This window comes from Alosa pseudoharengus, unplaced genomic scaffold (genome assembly GCF_046254945.1).
Source record: "Alosa pseudoharengus isolate Yale_2024_CS ecotype anadromous, Long Island Sound unplaced genomic scaffold, YU_APseudo_1.1 YU_APseudo_1.1_scf_8, whole genome shotgun sequence".
Lineage (NCBI taxonomy): Eukaryota > Metazoa > Chordata > Actinopteri > Clupeiformes > Clupeidae > Alosa > Alosa pseudoharengus.
The window spans coordinates 14,587,674-14,615,466 of record NW_027468870.1 but is presented as its reverse complement, the minus strand read 5'-3'; the positions used below and the strand labels follow the sequence as shown (position 1 = coordinate 14,615,466).

The 27,793-nt window shown below is 41.4% G+C and overlaps 3 protein-coding genes across 3 annotated transcripts; all 3 read left to right on the top strand.

The window, feature by feature from the left end:
- The first annotated feature begins 80 nt into the window (after window positions 1–80).
- LOC143111353 (heat shock 70 kDa protein 4-like) lies at window positions 81–14,341 on the top strand. The gene is made up of 19 exons (XM_076273575.1): window positions 81–389; window positions 3,073–3,130; window positions 3,292–3,432; window positions 4,104–4,226; window positions 4,359–4,458; window positions 4,997–5,130; window positions 5,491–5,735; window positions 6,289–6,365; window positions 6,608–6,759; window positions 7,150–7,259; window positions 7,645–7,784; window positions 9,017–9,198; window positions 9,537–9,623; window positions 9,741–9,893; window positions 11,512–11,637; window positions 12,131–12,238; window positions 12,323–12,442; window positions 12,557–12,718; window positions 13,054–14,341. The coding sequence occupies exons 1-19, from the start codon at window positions 283–285 to the stop codon at window positions 13,252–13,254; spliced, it is 2,526 nt and encodes an 841-aa protein (XP_076129690.1). The 5' UTR covers window positions 81–282; the 3' UTR covers window positions 13,255–14,341.
- A 1,049-nt stretch (window positions 14,342–15,390) lies between these two features.
- Window positions 15,391–22,025, top strand: rnf14 (ring finger protein 14). The gene is made up of 8 exons (XM_076274327.1): window positions 15,391–15,479; window positions 16,198–16,353; window positions 16,460–16,587; window positions 16,717–17,229; window positions 18,888–19,116; window positions 20,751–20,923; window positions 21,136–21,266; window positions 21,373–22,025. The coding sequence occupies exons 2-8, from the start codon at window positions 16,203–16,205 to the stop codon at window positions 21,440–21,442; spliced, it is 1,395 nt and encodes a 464-aa protein (XP_076130442.1). The 5' UTR covers window positions 15,391–15,479; window positions 16,198–16,202; the 3' UTR covers window positions 21,443–22,025.
- A 1,359-nt stretch (window positions 22,026–23,384) lies between these two features.
- endou2 (endonuclease, polyU-specific 2) lies at window positions 23,385–27,593 on the top strand. The gene is made up of 6 exons (XM_076274706.1): window positions 23,385–23,486; window positions 23,901–24,006; window positions 24,608–24,729; window positions 26,384–26,496; window positions 26,911–27,064; window positions 27,255–27,593. Exons 1-6 carry the CDS (start codon window positions 23,385–23,387, stop codon window positions 27,504–27,506), a joined length of 849 nt encoding a protein of 282 aa, XP_076130821.1. The 3' UTR covers window positions 27,507–27,593.
- The last annotated feature ends 200 nt before the right edge of the window (window positions 27,594–27,793 follow it).

The window sequence follows — 27,793 nt, the reverse complement described above, 5'->3', positions numbered from 1 at the left end:
TCTCCGCCTTTATCGTCACCTCTACCCGAAAAGTCGAGAGCAATCTAGAACACCTCAAGTCTCGCGATATACGTATGGTATTTGGTGTGAGGGCTAGCCGGTGTGTAATATATGGGTAGTGAACATCGTGGTGATTTGGATTATGAATAGAAGTTGACATACATTGACGAATATTTTGTACGTTATTATTTGACGTTTATTATTGCTTTCTTCATACGTACTCCAGGTCAACATTGTGAACAGAAGTGTCACAACTTGGTTAACAAAATACCTTAACTAAACATGTCAGTGGTGGGATTTGATGTTGGCTTTCAAAGCTGTTATGTTGCAGTAGCTCGATCCGGGGGAATCGAGACTGTTGCGAATGAATACAGCGACCGATGTACACCGTAAGTAAAACTTTAACATTGCTGTTTATGATCTTATAAGTTACCAAGGTTTGTGTTCGTAGAGTTCAAGCGCAAACGAGGCTTTATATGTACTACATTAGTAATGCAAGCTTTAACCATACAGAATTGAGGCCTAACTCTAGAAGGTAACTGGTAACAGTTAACCTTAAGTACTGCACACGTGAATGCTGCTGTTATCTCACCTAGCTAGCTTGTAACATGACATAATGTCCTTTTCTGAATGTATTTGGTATATGAATGGCTATGAACGGGGCGTTAGTGTACCTGTACGCCCAATGGTAGATAACTGATTAGCTGGCAATTCTATCCCTTTAACATTGGTATTGCTATGTGGTGAGTTAGCATCATGCTATAGTGTATGCCTTAAGTGTAGCCTATCGTGCAAGTGGCATTCTGCTGAACTGTACTTGTTCAGTCGCTATGTGACGCCAGTAGTTGGGTCTCAGGAATATTCTCGTGATTTCCTTTACTGTTTACGTAACGGTGTAGTAAACCCATGAGTCATAGGAACTGTCCATAGACTGTACAAAATAGGAACTGTCCTGTGAATTCTCAGAGATAACTGTCCAATTTAAAGAAGATTAACGTTAATTGCTCGGTATTGTAGTAACCTCAACGGGTTTCTTCATTGCTGTGGTTGTTGTAAAATAATTGACAGTAACCATTCGTATAATTTTGTGGTTTCGGTTTTGTTTTAATCATTTATGCCGCTATCACTAAAAGCTGGATTAGACTTGACAGGGACTGTATGTTTGGATCAACGTTATAACCGCTGTTGTGCCCGACTGGTTTAAACGTGCTTTGAACTTTAACAAAATTCATAGACACTCGCATAACAGACACACACTGTCTCAAGTTTATGTTATGCGCAGTTGTCCACTTATGGTGTATAAGCAAAATTGCACCACTGCTGCATTGACAGTAACAGGTGAACGTCTAAAACACCATAGACTGATGACAGTATAGTACCATTTTATACTGCAGTAGGCTATGCTCTGTCATTTTTACAGTTAGTCTGCATTACAAGCGTAAAACTAAAGTAAATTCAGTTCAAACAAGTTTTATTACTGCCTGAAACTATTGTATGTTGATTGTTTTAGGCTAACACAGAATTCCACTTGCATGGCCTAAATGAGATGATTTATAATAATAATAATAATAATAATTACAGTGATATTCTCTTGCACTGATGAAGATTTGCATTACATGTTCACTGTGTATTTGTGCATTGTTGCATTGCATTGGTTCATCATGTATGTATTTGTATCAAACTTCAGATCCACTTTGAAATCCATAAAGAGATGCTCCGCACATATAACTCTGAAATATGCAAAGCAAGACAGTCTTTCTTCTCTAACATCATCAGTAGAAGTACAAATAACACTTGTTTACTATTTTCAACCGCTGAGAAGTTAACAAATCCCCCCTCACAATTAGCCCCTGAACTTCTCTCAAGTAATATCTGCAATGAGTTTGCATCTTTTTTCAAAGATGTCCTTCACATTATGTATCATTGCTGTCTGGCACTGTCTTTTCCAGTCAGTCCCTGAAAATAGCTGGGCCCATATCTAATCTACCTTTTGTTGGCAAAATTAATGAAAAAGTAGTCTTTAATCAACTAACCACCGTCCTACCATCAAATGGGTATTTTGATTACTTTCAGTCTGGTTTTCAGGCAGATCACAGCCCTGAAACAGCTCTTATTAAGGTTTTAAATGACATACGCTTCAATACAGATGCAGGCAAAACATCAGTCCTACTGCTACTGGACCTACTGGTGCAGCATTTGACACTGTTGATCACAAAATATTACTACACAGATTAGAATACTGGGTTGGATTTACAGGTATAATTATCAACTGGCTCAAATCATATCTACAAGCAAGGAGCTTCTTTGTTGCCATCGGCAACTGTACCTCAACACCAACGTCTTTGACCTGTGGTGTTCCCCAGGGGTTGATCTATTATTCAACCTCTATATGCTCCCACTTGGACAAATCATCAAAAATAATTTTATTTAATATCATAGCTATGCAGATGACACCCAAATTTACTGAGCTCTGTCACCAAATGACTATGGTCCCCTTGAATCTCTTTGTCAGTGTATTGACCAAATCAACAACTGGATGTCTCAACATTTTCTTCAGCTGAACAAAGAAAAAACTGAAGTAAATGATATTTGGTAAAAAGGAGGAAAGGCTTAGGGTTGCCACTCTCCTTGACACAAAAGGGTTCAAAGCAAAGGATACTGTTACAAATCTTGGTGTATTAATGACAGTGATCTAAATTTCAACAGCCACATGAAAGCAATAACTAAATCAGCTTTTTATTACCTCAAAAACATTGCCAAACTTAGAGGGCTGATCTCAAAACATGAATTAGAAAAACTCATTTATGACTATTAAACAACTTCAGGTGATACAAAACGCAGCAGCTAGGGTTCTCACAAAAACTAAAAGAACTGACACACATTACTCCAAGGACCTAAATACCAATCAGACATGCTTCAGCAGTACAGTGTTTTCTTTTTTACTATGATCTTTACTTTTTAAACTATTCTTTGACTATTGCCCTTCTATGCTTTTATTTGATGCAAAGCACATTACATAACCTCCATGTATGAAATGTGCTATATAAAAAACTTGACTTCTATTTTTTGCAGCTCGTTTGTTTCGTTTGGACCACATAATCGTTCAATAGGCACCGCAGCCAAGAATCAGGTAAGCCTCAACTTGTTATTATCACAGTGTTGACTTGGATGAATCATTGTGGCCTCAGGTCGACTTATTAAAAGGGTAGGCTAATGATTCTTCCTCATGAAGGAATAGTTAACTTGCTATGAAGAGTGTTGTTAACATGTAACACGCTGTGTCCCGTCCAGGTGGTCACAAACTGCAAAAACACTGTCCAGGCATTCAAGAGATTCCATGGCCGAGCTTTCACCGACCCGTTTATCCAGGCAGCCAAGTCAGGCTTGGCCTACGAACTTGCTCAGATGCCCCAAGGCACAACTGGTGTTAAGGTAAGTCGCTTTGAACAATAACGTCTGCTAAAAACTTTGAATATAAACATAAGGTAATAACAAGAAACTCTGATGAAAGTTCTGGAATGTCATGTGAGTGAGTTAAGACATAAAGCCCTTCGCTGAGCTTCAAGTTGCTCTACTGAGGAGGTGCAAATTCATAGCTTAATAGATCTTTTTGCCAAGTTACCGCTAGTATATAAAAACTGCAGGAGATGTACCAAAGGGCTTTGAGGTGAATCAATATGACGGGGCAGCCATGGCCTACTGGTTAGGGCTTCGGGCTTGTATGTACAATATAAATGTGGACGGGGGAAGTGGTTGAGCACTGCTCTCCCATGCCCACATCCACAGCTGAAGTGCCCTTCAGCAAGGCACCTAACCCCTCACTGCTCCCTGAGCGCCGCTGTAGCAGGCAGCTCACTGCTCCTGGTTAGTGTGTGCTTCACCTCACTGTGTGTTCACTGTGTGCTGTGTGTGTTTCACTAATTCACGGATTGGGATAAATGCAGAGACCAAATTTCCCTCACGGGATCAAAAGAGTATATATACTTATACCTATACAATAAAAGTAAACAGGAACACAATTATGGAAGAAAACAATAAAACGCATTAAAAGAAGTTCATAATAACCATTGTGGGTTTTTCTGTCTGTTTTTTTAAATGAAAAGGTGATGTACATGGAGGAGGAGAGAGTTTTCAGCATCGAGCAGCTCACCGGCATGCTTCTAACCAAGCTGAAGGAAACGGCTGAGGCTGCAATGAAGAAGCCTGTGGTGGACTGTGTTATCTCTGTACGTAACCAACATGCTGATGCATCCTCAACTCTCACTCTCACGCAGTAAGGCCCTAGGCCTTTCGAATCAAAGAGTGTTTTGTTGTCAAGTAGTCAGTCTGTGAACTTGAAATGTGTTTATGATTGCCAGGTTCCCAGCTATTTCACGGATGCCGAGAGGAGATCACTAATGGATGCATCACAGATTGCCGGATTGAACTGCCTCAGGCTAATTAATGACACCACAGCAGGTAAACACAAACAGCAGCTCGTCCACAAAACCACTAACCTGACCCTAGCCAGATGAATTTCGCTCCGCCTAGCTCCACTCATCCATCTGGAACCGATCCATTGAAATGTTGCTTCAGAAGGCTGGACCTAATCAAAAAATGCTTGCATATGATTGAATAAGCCACTTGTCCGTCATCTATTGACGTGCTACTTCAACCACTCTCATCGAAGCCAACCCGTGACGCTGATAACAGTCTCACAGTCGCTTCTACGCTATGTCACATCTATGAAACTCCCGCCCTGCGTCCTGATTCGCTAAACCATAAAGGAGAAATCACTCTCAATGGAAGAGGTTCCAGATGGATGTGAGTGAAGCTAGGCGGAGCTAAGCGGAACGACATTCATCTGGCTAGGGCCAGGTTACAAAACCACAGCAACCCACCCAAAAATTCACCTGTCCTTGTCACATCATCTCTTATTCCTAGACATATGAAAATGTATGTCATATGTACACATTTTATTTGCTGAGTCATTTTCTTTTCTTTACGGATTAAACAGTGGCACTTGCCTATGGAATCTACAAGCAAGACCTGCCCAACCCAGAGGAGAAGGCCAGGATAGTGGTGTTTGTGGATCTGGGACACTGCGGGTTCCAGGTCTCTGTATGTGCCTTCAATAAAGGAAAGGTCAAGGTAAGGCTGCTTGGTCTGGTTACTCCTCTTGAAATGGTATACAGGGAAGGTATTGAAAAATAATACATACCTTAAAGAATACTGCATGAAGGTCTGACACAATGAGGACAAATAAAGAATAATGGTTGCTAGGCACATTTATAAATGTCATTTTCTGGATAATTTAACTGATAATGTATTACTTATTGTATTTCTTGTTATATTATGCACAATTGCGCAAAACAAATGCACAAAATGCATAAAACATTTAGGTAATAGGCCGTGATGCTAAGTCTCCTAGTCATTTTGGTGACCGAGAGGAGTAATATTTGGTGCATCAAAATGAGATTTATTCATCATTTGCATTTACAACCCTAATAGGTTCTGGCGTCTGCGTTTGACCCTGGCCTTGGAGGGAAAGACTTTGATGACGTCCTGGTGAAGAACTTCAGCGAGGATTTTTCAAAGAAGTACAAGCTGGATGTTCAGTCAAACCCTCGCGCGAAGGTGCGCCTCGCCCAGGAGAGTGAGAAGCTGAAGAAGCTGATGAGTGCCAACTCCTCGGACCTGCCTCTCAACATTGAGTGTTTCATGAATGGCATCGACGTCACCTCCAAACTTAACAGGTCGGTCGCCTGGCAACCCTGACAGTAAACAGTCAGTGTAGAGGATGCATGTTCATGTGTTTTTTCCCCTGCATGGGAATTATTCAAAGCCTCATCCCCGAATTCAGCCTCCTTCCAGCTTTGATATTGCCAGTTTAACATGCCAGATATTTTGTTTTCTGAATGTGTTTTGCCATGTTATTGTGGTATTAAAAACAAAACAAACTTTGATATACACAACTCTTCACTGTAAGTGAAGCTGACTTGTTAAGAAAACTTGTTTCTATTAGATGGGTGTGTGTGTGTGGGGTCGGGGTGTGTAATTTCTCTACATGTGTACTTAGTGAGCATGTCATTATAAGTGGGTCTGAATGAGTTGTTTGTAGAGCAGCAGCTGTTCGTGTGTGTCTGTGTATGTAAGAACGTAAGCGTGCCCCGTGTGTGTGTGTGTGTGTGTGTGTGTGTGTGTGTATGTGTGTGTGTGTGTGTGTGTGTGTGTGTGCGTGCGTGTGCGTGTGCGTGTGTGTGCGTGTGTGTATGTGTTTAATAATAGTGTCTGACGCCGTTGTTCCAGGAGCCAGTTTGAAGAGCTCAGCGCCGGGCTGTTGGCCAAGGTAGAGGGTCCCCTGCGCAGCGTCATGGAGCAGGCCAGTAAGTAGCAAACCGCAGGGAGCAGCATGCCACAGGCTCGAGCACGTGCCCCAGGCAGCCGTGACTGCAGTCTGACCTCTTTTCACACACACACACCCATGTGCTCAACCAACAATATTCACACATATACACTCAGCTAACCACACACACACACACACACACACACACACACACACACATACACACATATACACACAGCCAGCCCCAACTCGGAGTTACACACTCTCATTGATTTTCCCCAGAGCTGAAGAAGGAGGATATCTACGCAGTGGAGCTGGTGGGTGGTGCCACCAGGATACCCGCAGTCAAGGAGCGAATCAGCAAATTCTTTGGCAAGGAGCTGAGCACGACACTCAATGCTGACGAGGCTGTGGCCAGAGGCTGTGCACTGCAGGTCTGGCCTGCTCATAAATATACTCTCTCTCTCTCTGTTTCTCTCTCTCTCTCTATCTCTCTCTCTCTCTCTCTCTCTCTCTCTCTCTCTCTCTCTCGCTCTCTCTCTTCAATACATTTTGGTCCACACACACACACAGAAACAATTTAAATCATGAAATAATCTTGCATTTCAATGGATATATTTGTCCATTCTGGTCTGTATTCTTTGGTCTGTATAGGCTGAATGGAGCATGTCTCCCCTCTGCTTTGCCATTTTTTTTTCTTCCCTGCCCTTCTGCTGTTCCTTTCCTTAATGCCTTTAAAAGCCCTCCTCTGTTGATTCAGTTAATGTTTACCGGTATGTTTCAACACCTATCTAATGAAAGTGCTTTCAATCCTGCTACCCTAGTGTGCGATCCTTTCCCCGGCCTTCAAAGTACGGGAGTTCTCCATCACCGATGTGGTCCCCTACCCCATCTCTCTTAAATGGAGCTCAGATGGAGGGGAGGAAGCACTTGGGTAAGGAACTGAGCCAGCTAATGCATATCCCTGATTGATGAGTAGCAATATTGCATGTATGAGTAGTAGCATTTTAGCTGCTGTTTGCATTGAGATACACAACAGTGTTTCCCACAGAATTGAATTCCATTTGTGGTGGTTGGTTTGCAGAATTAACTTGAATACAACAGTTTTTAACAATTAGCACAATGTGGTTATGATGCTAACCAGATTTAAGCACAATTTAGTACAACCTGGAAAATCATTGTGTGGTGGTCAAAATTGATATTGTGGTGGGCCGCCACAAATAAGTCAATGTATGGGAAACACTACACAAAGCTATTCACGAGTACACATCGTGTTTAATGTTTTTAAGTAACATCACTTGTCATTAACCTCTCCCCAGGTCCAATGACTGTGAGGTGTTTCCCAAGAACCATGCGGCGCCCTTCTCCAAAGTGTTAACATTTTACCGCAGAGACCCATTCTCCCTGGAGGCGTACTACAATAACCACAAAGAGCTGCCCTACCCAGACCCAACAATAGGTACACACAAAAGACTTCACTGGTGAAAACAACCAAACTCTCTCTCTCTCTCTTTCTCTCTCTCTCCCTCTCTCTCTTCTCTCACTCTCTCTCTCTCTCTCTCTCTCTCTCTCTCTCTCTATATATATATATATATATATATAATATATACCGTATTTTCCGGACTATAAGTCGCACCGGAGTATCGATTGACAGCCCTAATATATATATATATCAATTCAATTCAATTCAAATGAGCTTTATTGGCATGATCATAATGAAAGAACACACACACACACACACATACCCCTGATACCTGAGCATATGTCCTGAGCCCTCACAGACGCAAAGGATGTATTTACCCCTTTTATTAAAATTTTAGATAGTTTAGTCAGACTACCAAAAGGATCACTCACCTCAACACCCTTTCAAACCTTGTCTGAACATCCCTGTTCAGACTGTGCCTTTTTGTGTGCCTGTTCCTTTACAAACATGGGCATCTTGCACAATAAGTTCAGTCGTGACCAGAGACTTGGTCCAGATAGATAAAATTGGGTTCTCATTGGGTTCTCGTTCAAAAAGCTGGCAGACCTGATGTCACTTCAGCCAGTGAATCTGACTTTGATGTTTTTGCATTGGTAGCCACCCCAGATACCCAAATGCATGCGTAGAGGCCCTTTCAAAACTGATACTTTCATAATATGTCCGCTTTAAGTGACCTAATCTGGTTAGTGATAGAATGTGAGAGGCTGGATGTGATGAAGGCGCAAGCCGAAACATTGGTCTAATAAATAATTGCATATTGAAGTTCTGAGTGTGCCACGACACTTCTTCTAATTTCAAGAATGTGAGAGGCTGCAAGGGCTCAGAATGGTATAAATAGTAATAGAACAGCATTATTACCTATAGCAATAGCAACCTATCACGTTACTTTAATTTCTTTTTTATGGCGTTTGTTTACAGTTTTTTTTACATATTGTTAATGGTCCTGGGCTTCCCCTGGTTAACCCTGTGCCGTGTTTGCCGTCATGATGTGAACTATGAACTATGGGTAACTCCCTCAGGCAAAGTCTGTGGAAATGTGGACTTACAGCGAGTGTTCATAAGTTGAAAGTCCATGAGTCCCTTAAAGTGTGGACATTGCGATTGGACCCATGCCTCTGTCAAACTGTTACACCTCCTGTTACTGTTACTTACACCTCCCATCCCTGAAAAACACCCCTGGTCCAACCTGTCCTTCTATCATCCCTCAGGCCAGTTCCTGGTCCAGAAGGTAGTTCCACAAGTGTCTGGCGAGAACGCCAAGGTGAAAGTGAAGGTACGAGTGAACGTGCATGGGCTGTTCAGTGTGTCCAGCGCCTCGCTGGTGGAGGTGGTCAAATCCACAGAGGCGGAGGAGCCGATGGAGACGGATCCCAACACAAAGGAAGATGAAGTGAGTGTCTCCCGTCTGTCTCGCTCTTTTCCCTGGGCCATTCCCACAGGACTCCTCAGCCATGATGGTTGGCTTTAAAAATAGCATCTGTTATGTTATGAAAATAACATCTACCCTCTCCCCGATGGCTATGCCCCGTTTTTCTATCACACTCGGGGTCTGCCACTTTGTGTCTCACCTCCTCTCTTTTTCTAGGTCTTCATGGTGGATCATTCTGTTTCACAGTGAGGTCCTTAGTTGCTGTATCTATATGCACAGGGCTCACATAGCTGATGAGGAATGTTTGTCATTTTTGTCCTGCCCCTGATCTGAGAGAAATCTCCGCTTTGTTCCTCTAGACAAAAATGCAGGTAGACCAGGGAGAGCAGAAACCTCAGGGAGACGGCCAGAGTGCGGATAAGAAATCAGACTCTGAGGACATGGAGGTAAGCCCTTTGACCTTTGACCTAACACCAGACTCTCCTCTGATATCCCGACAGTCCGTGTCATCTTCTGCACAAACCTGCACAGACTTTATGACTGGTCATGTCGTCTTATTTTAGACGTCAGAGGAAGGGAAGCAGGAGAAGAAGACTGATCAGCCTCCCTCGAGTAAGAAGGCCAAAGTGAAAACAAAAACTGTGGACCTGCCCATCCAGAACAGCCTACACTGGCAACTGTCAATTGACATGCTGAATGGATATGTGGAGAACGAGGTAAAGTTTGACAGTTTCTTTTTAGGCCTCTGCCAGCTGCAGCCATGGCTGGAGGCACTATGTTTTCGGGTTGTCCATCTGTACATATGTTCATAATATATCCGCTCATCCCATTGTTGTGAACACAATTCTTCAGATTTGGTACAAATGCTCTCTTCAACTTGAAGATGAACTGTTTAGAATTTAGGGGTAAAAGGCCAAAGATTGAGGTCACTGTGATCTCACATTTTTGTGAACATGATATGTCAGGAATGCCTCAAGGGACTTTTTCAGATTTAGCACAAAGATTATCTGATTAGATTTTGGTGGTTAAAGTGTAAGGTTTTTTGACCTCACAAAAATATATGAAGATTGAAGCTAGATTGATTACCAGAGTCATGCAACCACAGAGCAGTAATTCTATTTTGTTGTAAAGCTAGTACAATTGCTTTAATCTGAGAATTGGGGCGTGCCACGACGAAATGAGTCCTATGTCGCGGAAATCCATTTTGAGATATATCGATTTGAATGCAGAGAGGGTCGAAAAATGGCTAAATTATGTATTTTCTAATTTCACCACGAACATCATCATTACACCTCTTATCTATCACTAAGTGACGTATCTTACTGTAAAACGACCTAGAAATAGGATTTTGAAGGCCAAATGTGTAGGCTGCGCATTAAAGGTTGGATAAAAAAGTTGACGTTTTTATTCCTCGTTCAGACGCTTGCTGTGTGAGAACAGGAAAGTCAGTTTTCTTTGGTCTGAAAGCTTCGTGTTTTGGCTTTTGGCCTCTTCAAGAAGTCATCATAAATACAGTAGGCTATCCACTCGTAATTATTTTGAAGAAAATTTCTATTTTAGCCAAGAGATTTCGGAGGAGAAACAGCAACCTATAGTTGCTGCTGACCAGATTCCTCACAGAGATTGCACTCGATTGGTCCGATTCAATTTGTTTTGGAGTTGGCAGCATATTTATAAACAAAAACATTAGGCTATGTATTAAGCATTAGACTATTGTTGTCCTTGTCGTCTTCAGAAGTTGATTGAACATTATAGGCTACCTCACAAGTTATACGAGTTTTACCGCCTGAATGGAGCATTTAGAAGCTGCGCTATGTAGTCCGGATCTTTTCGGATTAAACAATAGAGATTCTGAAGCAATTCAATCTTTGGCTACGGATTTCTTTGGAGAACGGACAACAGAGATTGACAGCGACAGCACTGGGGCTATTTTAATTCCAAAGGCTAAGGGAACTTTATCAGGATGCATATTGTGGTGATTGGTTGAGAGAAAATATACATAATATGCTCATTTACACTTCCCAAACTTTAAAGCTGATTTTCTCAAAACTTTTTTTTTTGCTGAGATGAGGATAGCTTTCACATTTTGGCCAATATCTCTGGGTTGGCTAAACGGAATTGAACAAATGACCCCTTGTTTTAAACCCTAAGGTCTGTGGATTATGAATATCCAATAAACCCATTTCGTCGTGGCACGCCACACTTTAAGAAAGATGTTTTTCTAACTTTCATTTAAAGACTTTCAGTTAAACTTTCAGTTAAATTTGGCATATTGAACCTTGTTTGGCATATTGAGATGGGTTTGTTATAAAACATGTTTTTGTGCTCTCCTAGGGCAAGATGATCATGCAGGACAAACTGGAGAAGGAGCGAAATGACGCCAAGAACTTTGTGGAGGAGTATGTGTATGAGATGAGAGACAAACTGCACGGATTACTGGAGAAATTTGTCACTGAGGAGGTGGGTCCTTAGCACCTTGTGTTCAGTTGTCAGGCAGACTGCATTGTGCAAATGAAGCTGCAGTGTGTGTGTGTGTGTGTGTGTGTGTGTGTGTGTGTGTGTGTGTGTGTGTGTGTGTGTGTGTGTGTGTGTGTGTGTGTGTGTGTGTGTGTGTGTGTGTGTGTGTGTGTGTGTGTGTGTGTGTGTGTGTGTGTGTGTGTGTGTGTGTGTGTGTGTGTGTGTGTGTGTGTTAGGGGGTACTCAACAAAGCAGGATTATGGAGTTAATCCAGATAACTACAGAGACTAAAACCAGAAACTGTACTTAACCTCATGTTCCAGATTTGATAGTGGGGGGAAGGGGATCTAATTTTGGTCAGTGCTGTGACATTTATGATTTTTATGTCATTTTTATGTTTTAATCTTCCCTTTGTCATATGCATTTGCAGTATAGTGTTTTTAATTGAAATAATTAAGATTCCTTTCCATGTTAACCCTCCTGTGTTCGAATGCAGGAACGGGACTCCTTTTCCTTAAAACTTGAAGACACAGAAAACTGGTTGTATGAGGATGGAGAGGACCAACAGAAACAAGTGTATATTGACAAACTGGCTGAATTAAAGGTAAAACTGGAGATATTGTTCACATCCTGTTAAGAATACAAAATGGTCAACAAAGCGATTCAATTGAATGTTGTGCCCGCTCAGAAATTTGGACAGCCCATCGTGGAGCGCTACCAAGAGGCTGAAGAGAGACCAAAAGCATTCGATAGACTGGGGAAACTACTACAGCAGTATATGAAAATTGTTGAAGCTTACAAAACTAAGGTGATCACACACACGGTAGACATACATAACGTACATGCATACAGGCAGACTTAATTTGTCAGTTCTTGTAGCCATAAACACATAAATAACATGTTGGTAAACCTTGGACTGCAGGATGAGAAGTATGACCACTTGGATGAAGCAGACATCACAAAGGTGGACAAGATGGTGAATGACACCATGATCTGGATGAACAGCAAAATGAACCAGCAGAGCAAACACAGTCTTACCCAGAAGCCTGTTATCACCGTGAAGGAGATCCAGGCCAAGACAAAGGTACTGCTTCTGCTGCTGCACTATTGAAGCTGAAGTAGATCATTGAATGAAAAGGGCTTGTCTCCAGTGCTCTAATTCTCGGTAGAAATCAAGAAGCACAAAGCGGGACATGACAAAATTACAGGGCACCATCGCAGCCCTTGTAGTAGCCTTCTGTAATTACAACAGAACACCGCTAGTGTTACAGAGTTAATGGCTCTGTGCATCATGTGAACAACCTGTATGTGTGTGATAGGGTATGTTGTTTTTGTCTCCCTGACATCACTTATACATGTAATCTTGAATGTGGCTGGTATTGCTTCTTCACCTTTATCCTCCCACTTATTTCCCCACAGGAGCTGTTGGATGTTTGCTCTCCTATCGTCACAAAGCCCAAGCCCAAAGTGGAGCTTCCCAAAGAGGACAAGGCGGAGCAGAACGGCCCAGTGAACGGACAGCAGGCCGGTGAGGCCCAGACAGGAAGTCCACAGAAAGGCGGTGCTGCTCAGCCAGGCCCTGAGTCCACGGAGAGCAAGCCACAAATGGACCTTGATTAAACCTGATGGTGCTGTGCGTGTTAGCACTGGTTTGCCAAGGTCTATGTTTGTGCTTCAACACCTGATGGACTCTTCTGTTCTTTCTGTGCCCCATGGTCATTAGGGCATGTCTAGGCTAATTTGCATTCTAGGCCTGTCTGTCTACTGTACTGTTTTTCTTTTTTCCTCTTTTTTTTGTTGTCTACCGGTATTAAAATTATTTGACATATATGTTCGGTCAAAGTTTAAAACCAAACAGCAAAGACAACATCTATTTTCTGAAAGCTTAGTGGATGTGATTATCATCATTATGTGATGATTTTTTTTTTGGCATAGTGGGTTGTACAATGTAGAAACATATTCATGTTGGTTTAAGTTATTTTGATCCCATAGATAAAAAATATCAAGGTGATGTGTTAGACATTTTGGGACCCTGTTTCACCAGATGAGAAAATAGTGCTGATTTCAGCTGTTTGGTTTTGACATTTGCTGTAGAATATCCCTACTGTACACACATCTAATTGTTGCATTCTCATCCTAGTAAAATAAGAATGGGCTGAATTTAGCTGTGTATTTACAGATGCATATACTTAAAAAAAAAAAAGAAATCATATTTCTTGCTTGGCACAGCAGCAGGCAGAATTGTGGCTCCGTGTAGTTTTAGAATACTCGCCAACCCATGTTCCAAAATTGTCATAAGCCCACTAGATAATCATGATGATACTGTCCAATGTAACTATTAGAGTACATACATGTGGAGATTGAGCTCACAAAATTAAGACTTGTGTTTTCTGACCTCAAACTGCCTCCACACACTATATGTAAATATGGGATGCTAGGTAAAGTTTTAATGACAGATTTTCAGTGATGAGATGGTGAGGTTATGTGCAAGCCAAGCTTGTTTGTCTAAATTATAGTGTTGTAAGATATGTATTTTAGTGTCACATTTATAAACAAAGCACTCTATGTTGAAGCAGACCTTGGTCACTGTTATGCAGTATTTCAGTGTTAAGTAAAGAAAAACATCCTCCAGGGCTGGACTTTTTTTCTACTCTGTATCACTGCTCAACAAATAAAAGACACCTTTTTTGGTGTACAGTCATAGCAACCTGAACTTTGTTGCTTTCTAAGGAATGACCCATAACTTTTAGGGCAGGATATTCAGCTTCTGACTTCTTCCTTTCCTTATTTAATCTTGGATCGATTTGGATAAGAAAGGCAAGACACGTTGAGTTTTAAAAAGCAGTAGCTTTAGGCCTACAAGTCTGTACCCTTGGTAGAGGCAGGTGGGGAGTACTTAATTTAGTCTATTAGCACTACTGTGGTAAAGAGGGATCTCAGATGGTTACATCGAGAATAGATAGATACCTTATTGATCACCAAAGGGAAATTCAAGGTCTCAGTAGCATACAGACATCACACACAACATGCACTAACAGCAGAAAAAGTAATAAAAGTATAATATAAAAAACACAACTAAAGCAATAAGGACAGTAGAAGATAAAGAATATACTAAAATACAAATTATACTAAATAACACTAAATCTAGATCAAGTCTAAAACAGTATCCCCATAGTGTGCTTAGGGGTGATTAAGCATGAGGCGCTTGCTATCACTGAGGCAGGGACTGAGCCTGTGATTCTTTGTGCATAGTAAGGTAAGGTGCTCTTTGAGAGTGAGTGTCATGGTGATGATGGTGCAAATGAGTAAGTGCAACAGTGCAAAAATAAAGTCTAGAGACCAGCATAAAATAAATATGAACATATAAGAGAGTACAAGGTAATATAGAAAAACTATATCAGTGCAAGAATGGGTTGACGTAATAGGGTTACAGCCATTATACAAGTATTGATTATAAAGCATTAAATATTAAGTAGAGGTATAATAATAATTGTGGCCACAATCTGGCTGTGGGATGGATGGAGGTTATGCATATATGCTAATATAGCATGCAAACAGCTTTGTAATAGTCGATTTGTTAAAGCAGAGATGCAGTGTCAGATGACAGCACATCCTGCAAATGTCAAACAACAAGACAAACATATTTACACGTCAGATGCAAAGATGTAATGACGACACAGGCCTGATCTAATTTTGAATTTACTAAGTAACTCCAGTAGGTGGCAACGATACATTACGGTGTTACCAGCACTGCTGTCACCAGGTCGAGGGTCGGGACGAACAGCTGCCTTGCCTTCCCTGGGAAGCAGTCCCACCGGCTTCGCTATATGAGGGCCGATTATAGGGTAATTAAGGTCTTATTAACATTTATGCTTAGTAATAAGCGACCGTATGACACCAAAAATCATCGAATATATGTCCTGTCTGTCTTTTGAATGATATGGGGTGTTTTAATTCTAACGTTAGATAAGTTAACATTTGACTAGCGAGGGCTTACCTTCAGCTAAGTTGGGATAGCTATCAAAGTAACGTTTAGTTACCTGGGTTTGATTGAACGAACTGCATATTTTCTAGGCATATTGACACAAGTACTGAAATCAAACGTATACTTAATTTTACTCTTTGATACAGCTGGCTATCAATCCATTTGAATTGGGATAGCCTTGCATAGCTAGCTAGCTAGCATGCTCACTGTCTATGAGCATGCTATGCAGCGACGTTAGCTATGCTAAATTATGTCACAGAAGTTTGTGCTTACGTCAAGTTAGCTATCGTTTTATTGCTGTTGCCACATTTTAAATCATCTACCTGAACCACGCTTAACTAATCATTATCTCTAATAATAACGTTACACAGTGATATTTCAGTACTTCAGGTTAAGCTAGAGCTACCAGCAAGTTACACTTGTTTTTGTCTGTCATTGATGACGTCAAAATTACGTCAAGCAAGATGAAATCATGTGCATAGTTTGCATAGGTTGCACTTGCATGTAAACTACTTTACCGTTGAGGGCGCACATTATGCTTTATTTTATGGAAATACTTGTTCTGTGTTGACTTGTAGTCTAAATGGCGGATGCTCGGGAAGAAAGGGAGAATGAAATGCTTGCTTTAGCAAGTATTTACGACGAAGACGTTTTCCGCAGGGCTGAATCTGATGATCAGGGTGAAGTACACTTGTGTCTGGATCTTCCTCCTGATTTCAAGTTGGTTTTCCAGGGTAACGAACTGCTACTATTCTGACGTTTCAAGCATATACTCATACACTTACACTCAAGTCTATGCTTAAGTACTATATGTCATAAAGGTGTTGAATCCTTTCACAGGAGTGGAACAAACACATGCTGTCTCTTTCTTGCCTCCTTTTGTACTGAAATTTGAGCTACCTGAGGATTACCCATCATCTTCCCCACCAATCTTTACACTAAGGTCCAAATGGCTACAAAAGACCCAGGTGAGGTGACATTATTGTTCCATTGGCAACACCTATACACCCATTCCATATAGCTCACAAAAACAGTTTTTATACTCAACAACATAACACCATTCCTTTTTACATTCACTCTCTGTTAAACACATGTAGCTGTCAGCACTCTGCAAGCGCTTGGACGAGCTGTGGGAGGAGAACGAGGGCTGTGTCGTCCTTTTCACTTGGATTCAGTTCCTGAAGGAGGAGGCGCTGGGCTTCCTGGAGATCCAGTCCCCTCTTCTGGTGGTCACGCATGGCAATACTCAACACAAGAGCAAGGCCACGGGGTCAAGCACAAAGCAGGAAGGAGTCACGCAAGAGGATACCCCAGACAGCTGTCTTGACCCCCGTGCCATTGTTGACCTGGACCATGAGCATGACCTCGCCGCCCAGCTTCTCGACTTCAACGAGGAGCAGTGGCAGAAGGTGTTCAATTTGAAGATGTTGAACTGTGGCATTTGTTTCATGGAGAAGCTGGGTGCAGATTGTCTATACTTCAAGATTTGCAATCACGTCTACTGCAACGAGTGCATGGCTGAGTACTTCACCATCCAGATTCGAGATGGAAATGTTCAGTGCCTTTCCTGCCCTGAACCCAAATGTACCTCTGTCGCCACGCCTGAACAGGTATCAGATGTGTGCTTGTTTTAATTTAAAATTTATGTTCCATGTGTATTAGGGATCGACCAATTATCGGCCTGGCCGATTATTAGGGCCGATATTTAGCATTTTTATAATAATTGGTATCGGTCATTTTTTCCACCGATAAGCCGATATTGAAATGGATAAAGAATGAAACGCGCTACTTTGTCTGCAAAGCGTCTCTCACTCCCTGCATTTGCTACTCTGTGGTCAAGAGCATTGTCCCGCCCACTACACCGTCTGATTTGTTAGTTAGCACGAATGCAGCCAATCAGGATCGAAGACTGAACACAGACAAATAGCGTCCTGAGCTTTAGGCTCTCAAAAGTGTAGCTTGTAGCCTACAGTACACATGGACACAAATTGCATACTTAAAAAGCCTAAGAACTATTTTAAAACTGTTTTGTTAAACTATTCAACCGTAACACTTGCCATCACGCATGCACCTCTTCCTCTCCCTCTCTCGTGCACTCACACACACGATGGCAAAGCATCCTCTTTGTGACAGGTCCCTTAACAAGCACATAGCCCATTGTGTAGGCCTAGTCTATGAAAATAATTGCTATCACTTAGCTCTTGGATTAACATGATACACAGGATTTACACTTGCAAGTGATGCAAGTTGATAGACAATTGTGTATCAAAAGAAGAAAGAAAAGTTAGCATAATTAAATGCTTTTGAATTTTTTTTTTGCAGCATATCGCCTTTACTACCTACCCCCCTTTTTGACAACTGACATATCGGTTTTACATATCGGTTATCGGCCTCCTGTTTTGGTAATAATTGATATCGGTATCGGCCCTGAAAAAACCATATCGGTCGATCCCTAATGTGTATAACTGTGCTCATTTTTTGTTTTCCAGTGCAAAGCTTTTAATTAATACCATTACCTCTGGAGTATCTGCACATAATGCAACATAAAAGATGTGATACTTGTGAGATCTACTAGCAAATCTGCGGTTAGAGCTTGTGGTACTAGATCTGACCTATCACTCTTTGTTTGATTTTTTTTTTCTGATTCTGTTAAGAGATAGCCGTGTGTGTTTAGTGTAGGGCTTGAACAAAAGTCTGCATGGCCAGCAGGTCTCCTGGGGTGATAACCTGTCCTGTGTTGCCTTTTGAACTTTGTCCCCTGCTTAAAAGGGCAGATATTTGTGTATTTGTGCAATGTATGTATTGTGTAGTGTGTGTAACCTGTGTGATGCTAGTTCACCTAAGGCATATTGTTTTGTTTACAAAACAATATGCCTTAAGTGTTTACGGGGCGGTGGTAGTGTAGTGGTAGTAGTGGTAGTGTAGTGGTTAAGGAGCTGGGCTAGCGTGCAGTAGCCTGAAAGTTGTCGGTTCAATTCCCAGCTTCCACCGTTGTGCCCTTGAGCAAGGCACTTAACCCCAAGTTGCTCTGGGGACAATGTGATCCTTTGTAATATAGCTGACATATGTAAGTCACTTTGGTCAAGAAGTGTCTGCTAAATGTAATGTAATAATAATATAATATTGTAGTGGAGGAGTTTCCACTTTCACTGAAAGCACTTTTAGGGTGTGCACAAAATTGAATTTGTGTGTGGCACCAAATCAGTTTGGACTGCCACCTTTACTGCTTTGTTGCCTCTCTCCAGTATGTGTGCTGTGTTCTCTGCAGGTGAAAAAGCTCGTTGGAGAGGCCGAGTTTGCCCGCTACGACCGCCTCCTCCTGCAGTCCAGCCTCGACGGCATGCCAGATGTTGTGTACTGTCCTCGCACAGTGTGCCGAACGGCTGTTATGCTGGAGCCGGAGACAAAGTTGGCCATCTGCCCAGCATGCAAGTTTGCCTTCTGCCACGTGTGCAATAGGGGCTACCATGGCGTGTCTGCCTGTGAAGCTAAGATCGGTGAGGACCGATCCCAGCGCTCTCTCCATATTACAGTCAGCATATGCAGCAGCTTGTTTACCAAGTTCCCTATTTGTCCTGTGCCTGTGCATGAGGCAGGGCTGCAGAGAAGTATCCTGATAGAAGATTAGTTAACCTGTTGAATGAATTATTTTCCTGGTTCCTTCTAGAATTCTACGCAAACAATCTATAGTTTTAGTGTTCCTTATACAGTCTATGGGGAAAATCTCTGAGGGTAATTGTGACATCATAATGTGGAACTCTCGGTTCGCGAACATTCTAATCACATATTTGTGACCGTACTCCTCAACAGGTTAAAGCAGATCCGTAGCAGCATGTCCTAGCACTTTATCGAGACACTAGGGGCCCTATCATGACATTCTAAAGTGCATCGTCACTCGTCAAAAGTCTATTCAAATTTAGTAGGATGTCCAGTTCACATTGGGAGGGGTTTCGTTATCAAACGTGGAGCGCATGGCGCAACAAGGTGTTCCTAGGTTTTTTAATCAGTCATATGGGTGTGTTTGGGGCGTAACATCATTTTAAACCAATTAGAATGACATCTGTCATTCCCTTTAACGGCGCAACGCGCGATATGTCAAATAAATGCATCGGTATTTTGGCATTTAACGGCGCATTTGAAGGAGGCTGCTTGCGAGACCGTATGGAATAGTCATTCTTAAACCATGCTTTACTAAAACCTAGCATAGCCTTCACGCATTTGCACTCGTCTATTATTTGAACTCATTGGCAAAGTGAAACTAACTTCACCAAGGAGTCAGTCAACGACAAGACAGTTATATGCAGTTACTTTCACTATTGACTGACAATGGGTTACCACCGAAAACATAGGCTGGAAAAAGCAACACTTACCCTAATATTGCTCAAATGACTGAATAAAACAACACTTATTCTGAGTTGCTTATATCTGGTGACAGTGCGTCTTCAGCTGTGCTCCATACGTGTCTCTCGCCTCTCCCCTAATCACTTTTAACCGTCATTACCAATTTGCAAATGATGGTGAATAACTACTCACTATGAGATGTACAGTATTTCGTAATATCTTTATTCTAATTATGTTTCCCATTGTAATCGTGCAATTTGTAATGCTTTGCATAGACGTGCGCTGTTGTGCGTTCATGAATGATAGAAGGATGGTGCGTGCACCTGCCAATATGACTGTTGACATGCGCTCTTAAAATAGCATATGAACAACTTGCCAGTGACTTCTGACCAGGTTTAGGTGGTGTATGATAGCGATTTTTAGACAATCCGCCAGGCCCATCCCTAGGTTGTTAATTGCCACACCCCTGGGCGCAATGCTTAAAAAATAAATGTGCAAAATACCAAATTAAACTTTCCGCGGGTGAATAACGAGTTTTACGCCATGCGCTGGTGCCCAAAATACAGCCCTAGAGCCGCAATGCAGTTAAAGATGCCAGATGAAACACTCTCTGGCTGGTCTGGCTTTTAGCCTCAGAATCTGTCTAGTTCTTGAACAGATCTGCCCAGGTTTGCTCTCACACAAAACATACATAACATCTGTCAGATTCCAGGTAGATGAATCACTAGATTGTGTGATCTGTCGGTGTCGGTGAAAGTTGTGACTGTGTCTGATATTTATGCGATTCCAGAGGACCTTTTAGCCTTGCGTGATGAATACCTCAGTGCCAGCCCCGACGAGAAAGCGTTTATGGAGCAACGCTACGGGAAACATGTGATCCAAAAGATTGTGGAGGAGTCCTACAGCAGAGAATGGCTGAAGGATAACTGTAAAAGCTGCCCTTTCTGTGGCACAAACATACAGGTGACCATTTCATAGAGTTAGCCATTACACACACAGACACACACACACACACACATATGCACACTCACAAAGAGAAAGAGAACACAATACAGAAGATTCTGAAGTCACCTGAGTCACCTAGTTTGTGCAGTTTGTGTTTTCAGTTTGTTATTGTCTGATCTGCAGTTTGACTGGTTTTGTATAATGGATTGACCTCTGGGGGTTTTCTGCAGAAAGTCGATGGCTGCAACAAGATGACTTGCAGCAGCTGCAAGCAATACTTCTGCTGGATCTGTCTGAATATGCTCCCCAGAGCTGACCCCTATGGCCACTTCAGAAACCGCTCCTCGCCCTGTTTCAACCAGTGAGTCACAGAAAGCCACGCACGTTTCACATGACACACGTCGTTCATTCATAAGTTATTGGGGAGAAAAACGATTGTAATCTTGGATCTGGTCCTCTTCTTTCAGGCTGTTTCAAGGAATGGATGTGGACGACGCACAAGACGAAGGCTTTTGGATCGACGAAGATGAGATCTAGGATCTCTGTCCCTCACTCTTTGTGGAGACACTAACTGCACTTTACCCAGTGTGCCAGATTTGAGTTTCATAAAGCAAGCTAAGCAAATTGCTCACATGGAGTTGAACAAGAAAGGACTGAGTTCAAGCCAGGATTATTTTAGTTAACTTTGTAAGACTCTGTTCCTAATACCCAGGTGTGTTCCTAGACTCTGCTGCTGCTCCTCACTTTCTTTTTTTTAAACCATGAGTGGTAAAATATCATGTTGAAGCTAAGGGATGTTCTTTGGAGTAAACCAAGTTTTATAATAGAGGTTATGGTGGATAGTTATGCTTTGTGACAGACTACACTGTTGTACCCAGTTGTCTGTTCAAAACACAATCAGTTTGGTTCAACATATCTCAATTTTTCCAAAGAAGTTACAGTACAAAAGTAACTGAGAAGTATCATGTGATGAAGAACAAAGGAAATAATGATTTTCAACGTACATGCGTAATTGCTTCATGGATTATCCTTTCAATGAATTATATGCAAATATATGTTTCTGTATTTTCAGGGATGTTGTGCTTCAAACATGAAGTAAATCCAAACTAAATGTTATAAATTCCTGTGTCATTTGCATTGATTCATTGTTTGATACAGTTACATACAGTTTGTTACAGTGTGTGTGGTTGAAAGTAGAGGCTAATGTATGAGTATTATTGCAGGGTTTCCACGGGTCATGGAATTTCTGGAATATCAAGGAAATTTTATAAAGTCTATTCCAGACATGGAAAGTCAGGGAATTGTATTGAATTGAATTTTGGGGGCCAAGTCATGGAATATCAGGGGAATATCAATGCTTATTTATTTGATACAAGATTCTTGAATGCTACGCAGCTACTCTATAATCATTGGTCGCTATATTGTACCATTCATGTCATGGAAATTCAGGGGTTTTACATTTCACTTAAAGTGGGAACCCTGCTATTGCTATATGTAATGTTTGCTGATAGCCTGGTTTCACAAAGTCTGCTTGTATTGGCAGGTTGTTGCATGTTTTACCTACAAGGCTTTTATGAATCATTCAGCTCCCAATTCCACCCATCGTCGTATAGACCTCTCAGCGTCATGCGATGTAGGTAGGTTTGGCCTGCATTTCTAATGAAATACTACCGTTGTGACATCGGAGGTTAGACCTGTGGTGTGCTGAGACAGGGGCGAGGGTTGGGGGCAGAGTTTGGGAGGGCAACATTGTGCCTGCAAATGAACAATACCCCCCCTGAGAGGGACAAAGACAGAGTTTGCATTGTAGCGATAGAGTCAAAAGCACTTCAACCCATTTTAATCCCTTTGGCTAGAGTTGCTGACGCCGAACAACCCTTTAGAACAGCCTAGCCTCATTGGGTAGGACGGCCAGCCGCACTCAGTGTCTTTCCCCCCCCCCCCCCCACAATACTACGCCAGCAAATGTAACTGTTTTCCCTTGAGATACTGCCAACATTCAACCAAGACAGTGCAGGTGTGTGCTACCTCAGTTCTGACCTTTCCCTGCAACTAGAGACCAAAGGTAATTTCAACTATAACTATGTTTGTGGTACATTTCTTAGTGTGTCTTGAATGCATAGCCATGATCTGTTTAGAGTATTATAATAGCACTTTATTATGTAGTGACACTTGGAAATTACTGTTTTTTTGTAAAGAATTGTTCTTCATATGTGATGTGGACTTTAAATTGGAAGCCTATAGGATCTCAGACACATGTTACCCATATATACCTTAGCTGCTCTGTGGCTGTACATAGTTTCAGTGGTACATCTCAAATACTTTGTGGGTGACCCTCTTTGATTGACACTACTTATTTATTGAGAGATCTTAAACAACAAACCAGCTCAACACTACCAGGCCTTTGGAACTCAACGTGTTTCCCTACTCTCACTTCAAGGAACCCGTCACACTGGAGCCCGAGCCTCAGTGTAACATCATGATTGAGAGCGACAGGGAGCTGTCTGCTATGGTGCAGGAGCTCTGGGATAACGACGTCAATCGTCTGAAACCAGGGACCGACTACCGCATCTCACTGCAGGTTGGGTACCTATTTTGGATTTATTTAGATGTTCTGAGTCCGTCATTTGGCAAGCGGGCACTCTAGGCTGTTTATTCCTGTGTGATGAATGCGGCAGTGTCGGTCTGTTTGTTCACTGAACAAAAAGTCAGAGGTCAACATTGATCCAGCTTCAGTCTTTTGCTTAGCATAGCCACTGGAAGCATCAGAACCATCCATTCTTTGTCGCCATGCCCCAGAAACACACATACATGCACACAATCCAACAAATAACCCATGTGGTATAGGAACATGGTTCCTAATGTGTTTTTGTATTGAAATGATTGTAAATTAACCAATATTATAGATAAGCAATAGATTGTATGATATTGTGAAACAAGGTGGTGGGCATACTGGGTAACTAACCAGAATTTCAACTCTTCCATTCTTCTGCAGGGAAAAGCGGGATATGTTAGGTCTATGAATGATGACCAAGATGGGATTGGGTTTCCTTTGTTCTCATTTGTTGATGAAAACATTTTCAAAAAGGAGACCTTCATGGGTAGGAGTTCAACGTGTGAAACAACTGTTTAATTTGATCCCTCCAGTCAAAATTCTGTTCTGAGGGATTCACAAACCAACCTCCAGTGCAGGTATATCATTGGGAAAACAATGGCTGCACATACAGCATTGCCTCAGTGTAATGGTTAAAGCAGTTCATGCTGACATTTTCCTAAATGTAATTATGACGGCTGTCCAAGCTGAGCAGAGTAGAGTCAGTGGGAACAATCAAGTGTTTTCTTTCTCATCAGATGTTCATTCTTTCTCTCTCATTGTTATATATTCTTTGTTGAGGAGAGAAAAAAGTACATCCTCTGCCAAATCTGACATGGAAACCATGTTATGTAGTTGCACTGACATTAGTACCATATTATGTAGATAACTGTCTTCTTCTGTTCAGTTTGTCTTTAAATGTAAATTTTTCTACATCAGTGGATGTAAATTAATGTGCCAACATTATGTATGGCACTATATACCTTTCTTAGTTACTGTATATACAAAAGCTGCCTAACAGAAGTCTGACTATGTCAGTTCTGGTCCATGATGCAGCAGATTGAGCATGTCTGCCTCTTCTCTGGTCTGTTTGTGATGTGTCTTAACAGCTTTCATCTCGTTGTTGGATAACTATGAGAGCGATACTGGAGAACCAGAGATTGTTACCCCGGAGGAGGAGGTTGAAAATCACAAATTCCTGGATTCTATTATAAAGACGCCCACCATGAAGGTAGTAGCCTTGTTTATGGCACACATACACACTGCATGATGTAAAGAGCTTTGACTAAAAGACCATATCCAGTTTCCCTCATTGTGCTTTAAGCAAAGATTGGGCCGTCATGCAATTTTTGTCAAAAAGGGATTAAGACCTACTTCCAAAACATTCAAGGACTATGTTTGCATGGCCTGTTTGACACTGTTTCCATCCAACAATTCATGTTTTGATGTTGACCTCTGTACTGTCATGCGGTGGGATTACTTTCTGCAAACCATTCATCCATAAAATCAGATATTTATTTGTCCCCACAGTCTGCATTGGGCTCATTATCAATTGTTGCCTACAGACCTGTCATCTTATGTAGTCCTAATGATCAAGTATTAATAGGGGGCATGTAGGAATATGTACCAGATTTAAAGTGCTTCACTAGTGTAGTTAAACAGTACTACACAATTATAGGATTTAAAAAAGTCCATTTGCATTACAAAAAGCCACTAAAGGGTCAACTACCATATTTATTTGGCTCTGTGGTGATTTTATATACGGATCAATGAAGACTGGGTGAAAAGTCAGAATAAGGTTTTATTTACAATGGTGCACACTAAGGAAGATGGCATGGCTTCATATAAAGATATACCTACCTCTCTAACTAGAGCAGCTATAAGTCGAAGTTTAAGTGTCCTGTTTAAGGTTGACAGGATAGGGTGTTACCAGAGAAGGTTGAAGCGTTAGTAATCAAGGATCTTTAGTGTCACATACCAGGCCCAGCTTATGATACCCATACATCAGAAGACTTTGACAAGATTTGGGAAAGATTGTAGAAAGATTGGAGTCTTTTAACTAATGCTTTATTCAAGCTTTACTCAAAAGACTTAACATTTTTTAAGAATATTTCCCAAATCTTGTCAAAGTGTTCTGGTGTAAGGATGGCTTTACATGGACCACACTGAAACAGCAGCATTAGTAGGGCACATTTATCAATGCATTCTTGCTGATGTTGAACAGATGGTTTGAAAGTGTTAGTGACACTTCGAGACGCATATAAACTCAGGACACACATTACCCTAATTCTAAAAAATGTAAGGATATAAACTATATGTAAAAGAAACACTTGAATAAAATGCACATGAAATATATGAATATACAATATAACAGTTTATTAGCCTAAGCACAAAACTTAGGATTTCATTATACATACAGTTAAGAACAAATTATTTATACCCCTGGCAAATATTGATTTAATGTTGTAAAATGTTCTCTTGACCAGTGTGTTTGTTCTGACTGAAAATGACACTGCCACATGCTATAAAAGGTTGTAAGACAATGTGGGAGAAACATGGAATAAAAAAGAAGCGTTTTCATCTTTTTTTGAAAAATGGCATCTCCAAAATTATTCATTAAAAATCTAACTGAAATGTTGCTTCCTAAAGCAGTTCCTGAACTGAGATAGGATTTCAGAGCTAGGAAGTTTCTGTAATGAGGCCTGTCCTGATGGGCTCCCATGCCCCCCCTAATGCATATATTCCAGACTTTTCAAGGGCCCCTCCCTCCCCTTGGGGCCCTAATAATCAGTACTGGTTTTACCCCCAGTCCGACACCCCTGCCCAAGTATGATATTATTTAACCATGTACAGTATATTCACTGCTGTTGTTGTTATGGTTCTAGATTGCTCATAAGTACCTTGTGGAGAAAAACCTGTCCCCCTCGGACCTGACAGCATTTAAGCAGCAGCTGTATCGGATCTGGTTTGAACTCTACGCAAGGAGAGGCTCCAGCAGGTTGGTTCGCATAACAAACTTACTTTACTACAATATAGGCTAAAAGTGATATACCAGAAAAAGACTCTGATAAATATGCTTCAGGTGAATTGTTGGAGGCTGAAGAGTTAAGGAATGTACCTTCAGGGTGCCAGTTAAACATGTGAATGCAGATGATGGGATGATTAACATAGGTATATGGAGAAGATCTTTCAAGCACTTTTTATTGTAGAGGACTGAGCAATTAGTATTCTAAAATCTTTGATAGCACATCTTGCAGTTCAGAGTTCAAATTCAAAGTTCTACTATAATTGTCATTATAAGCTTAATTCATATTCACAGTCCTAGAACATTTCAGAGATTAATTATACTGTCGATGAGCTGTTCACTCCAGATTTAAAAAAATGTCATGGCATTTTAACTTTATTACTTCAGGCCAGACTCCTCAGGATTTGAGCATGTATTTGTCGGTGAGACTCGTGGTGGACGCACAGTCATTGGATTTCACAACTGGATTCAGCTGTATTTGCAGGAGAAGCTTGGACACATTGACTACAAAGGCTACAGTGTGAATGCACACTCTCCTCAAGTAAGACTCTCTCTCTCTCCTTGCTTGAATACCTATACCTTCATAATGGCGACAAACCTGTTTGTGTATCCCATTTCTTTCTCTCCATCATTACTCTTTTTTTTCAAATCCAGTCATTATATTAGATTCCCTTGACGAGGTGTTCTCTAATGTCTCATCCCTTCCGTCTCTCCTCTCTCTTTCACGATAGCCTGATGAGAACAAGCACATCATGGCTTTACAGTTCAGCTGGAAAAATGGCATCAAACCTAAAGGCAGCATCTTCATCGGTGTCAGTCCAGAATTTGAATTTGCCCTTTACACCCTGTGTTTCCTCACCTCACCTAACGAACGAGTTAAAGTGTCCTTCAGTCTCTATGAGGTGGAGATTGTCTGCCACCATTACAACCAGAAGCACATTGGAACTACGTTCCCTATTCTTTTGAAATATCAGACAGTCTAGACTCAATCTTTGACATACACTAATGGCTAGGTGTTAAGAACATTGTTTTTGTATTTTTATTAAAAAATAAAAACGCAATGAACTTTCCCAGGGTGTGTGCATGGTCTGTTTTTTGTATTTACCTATTTGGAATGTGAGTTGATTAAGTTGTGCAGCAGGCTATGCAGTAGGCCGCTAGTAGGCCGCGCCTAAACCCATCGGATAGACATGCACAACTGGATTGACTGCCTTCCGTGTAGTTCTGTAGTGTCGCCTGTAGGGGGTGATTGTTTTGCTTCTACTTGGAG

What these genes read in the sequence shown, in the direction of transcription:
- rnf14 (XM_076274327.1), top strand. Translation starts at nt 16,203, where the DNA reads ATGGCGGATGCTCGGGAAGAAAGGGAGAATGAAATGCTTGCTTTAGCA. An exon ending in AATGGCTACAAAAGACCCAG is followed by an intron (nt 16,588 to 16,716) that starts GTGAGGTGACAT and finishes AAACACATGTAG; the next exon opens with CTGTCAGCACTCTGCAAGCG. An exon ending in TGCCTGTGAAGCTAAGATCG is followed by an intron (nt 19,117 to 20,750) that starts GTGAGGACCGAT and finishes ATGCGATTCCAG; the next exon opens with AGGACCTTTTAGCCTTGCGT.
- endou2 (XM_076274706.1), top strand. Translation starts at nt 23,385, where the DNA reads ATGATTGAGAGCGACAGGGAGCTGTCTGCTATGGTGCAGGAGCTCTGG. An exon ending in ACTACCGCATCTCACTGCAG is followed by an intron (nt 23,487 to 23,900) that starts GTTGGGTACCTA and finishes ATTCTTCTGCAG; the next exon opens with GGAAAAGCGGGATATGTTAG. An exon ending in GCAAGGAGAGGCTCCAGCAG is followed by an intron (nt 26,497 to 26,910) that starts GTTGGTTCGCAT and finishes TTATTACTTCAG; the next exon opens with GCCAGACTCCTCAGGATTTG.
- LOC143111353 (XM_076273575.1), top strand. Translation starts at nt 283, where the DNA reads ATGTCAGTGGTGGGATTTGATGTTGGCTTTCAAAGCTGTTATGTTGCA. An exon ending in GCACCGCAGCCAAGAATCAG is followed by an intron (nt 3,131 to 3,291) that starts GTAAGCCTCAAC and finishes TGTCCCGTCCAG; the next exon opens with GTGGTCACAAACTGCAAAAA. An exon ending in ATGGATATGTGGAGAACGAG is followed by an intron (nt 9,894 to 11,511) that starts GTAAAGTTTGAC and finishes GTGCTCTCCTAG; the next exon opens with GGCAAGATGATCATGCAGGA.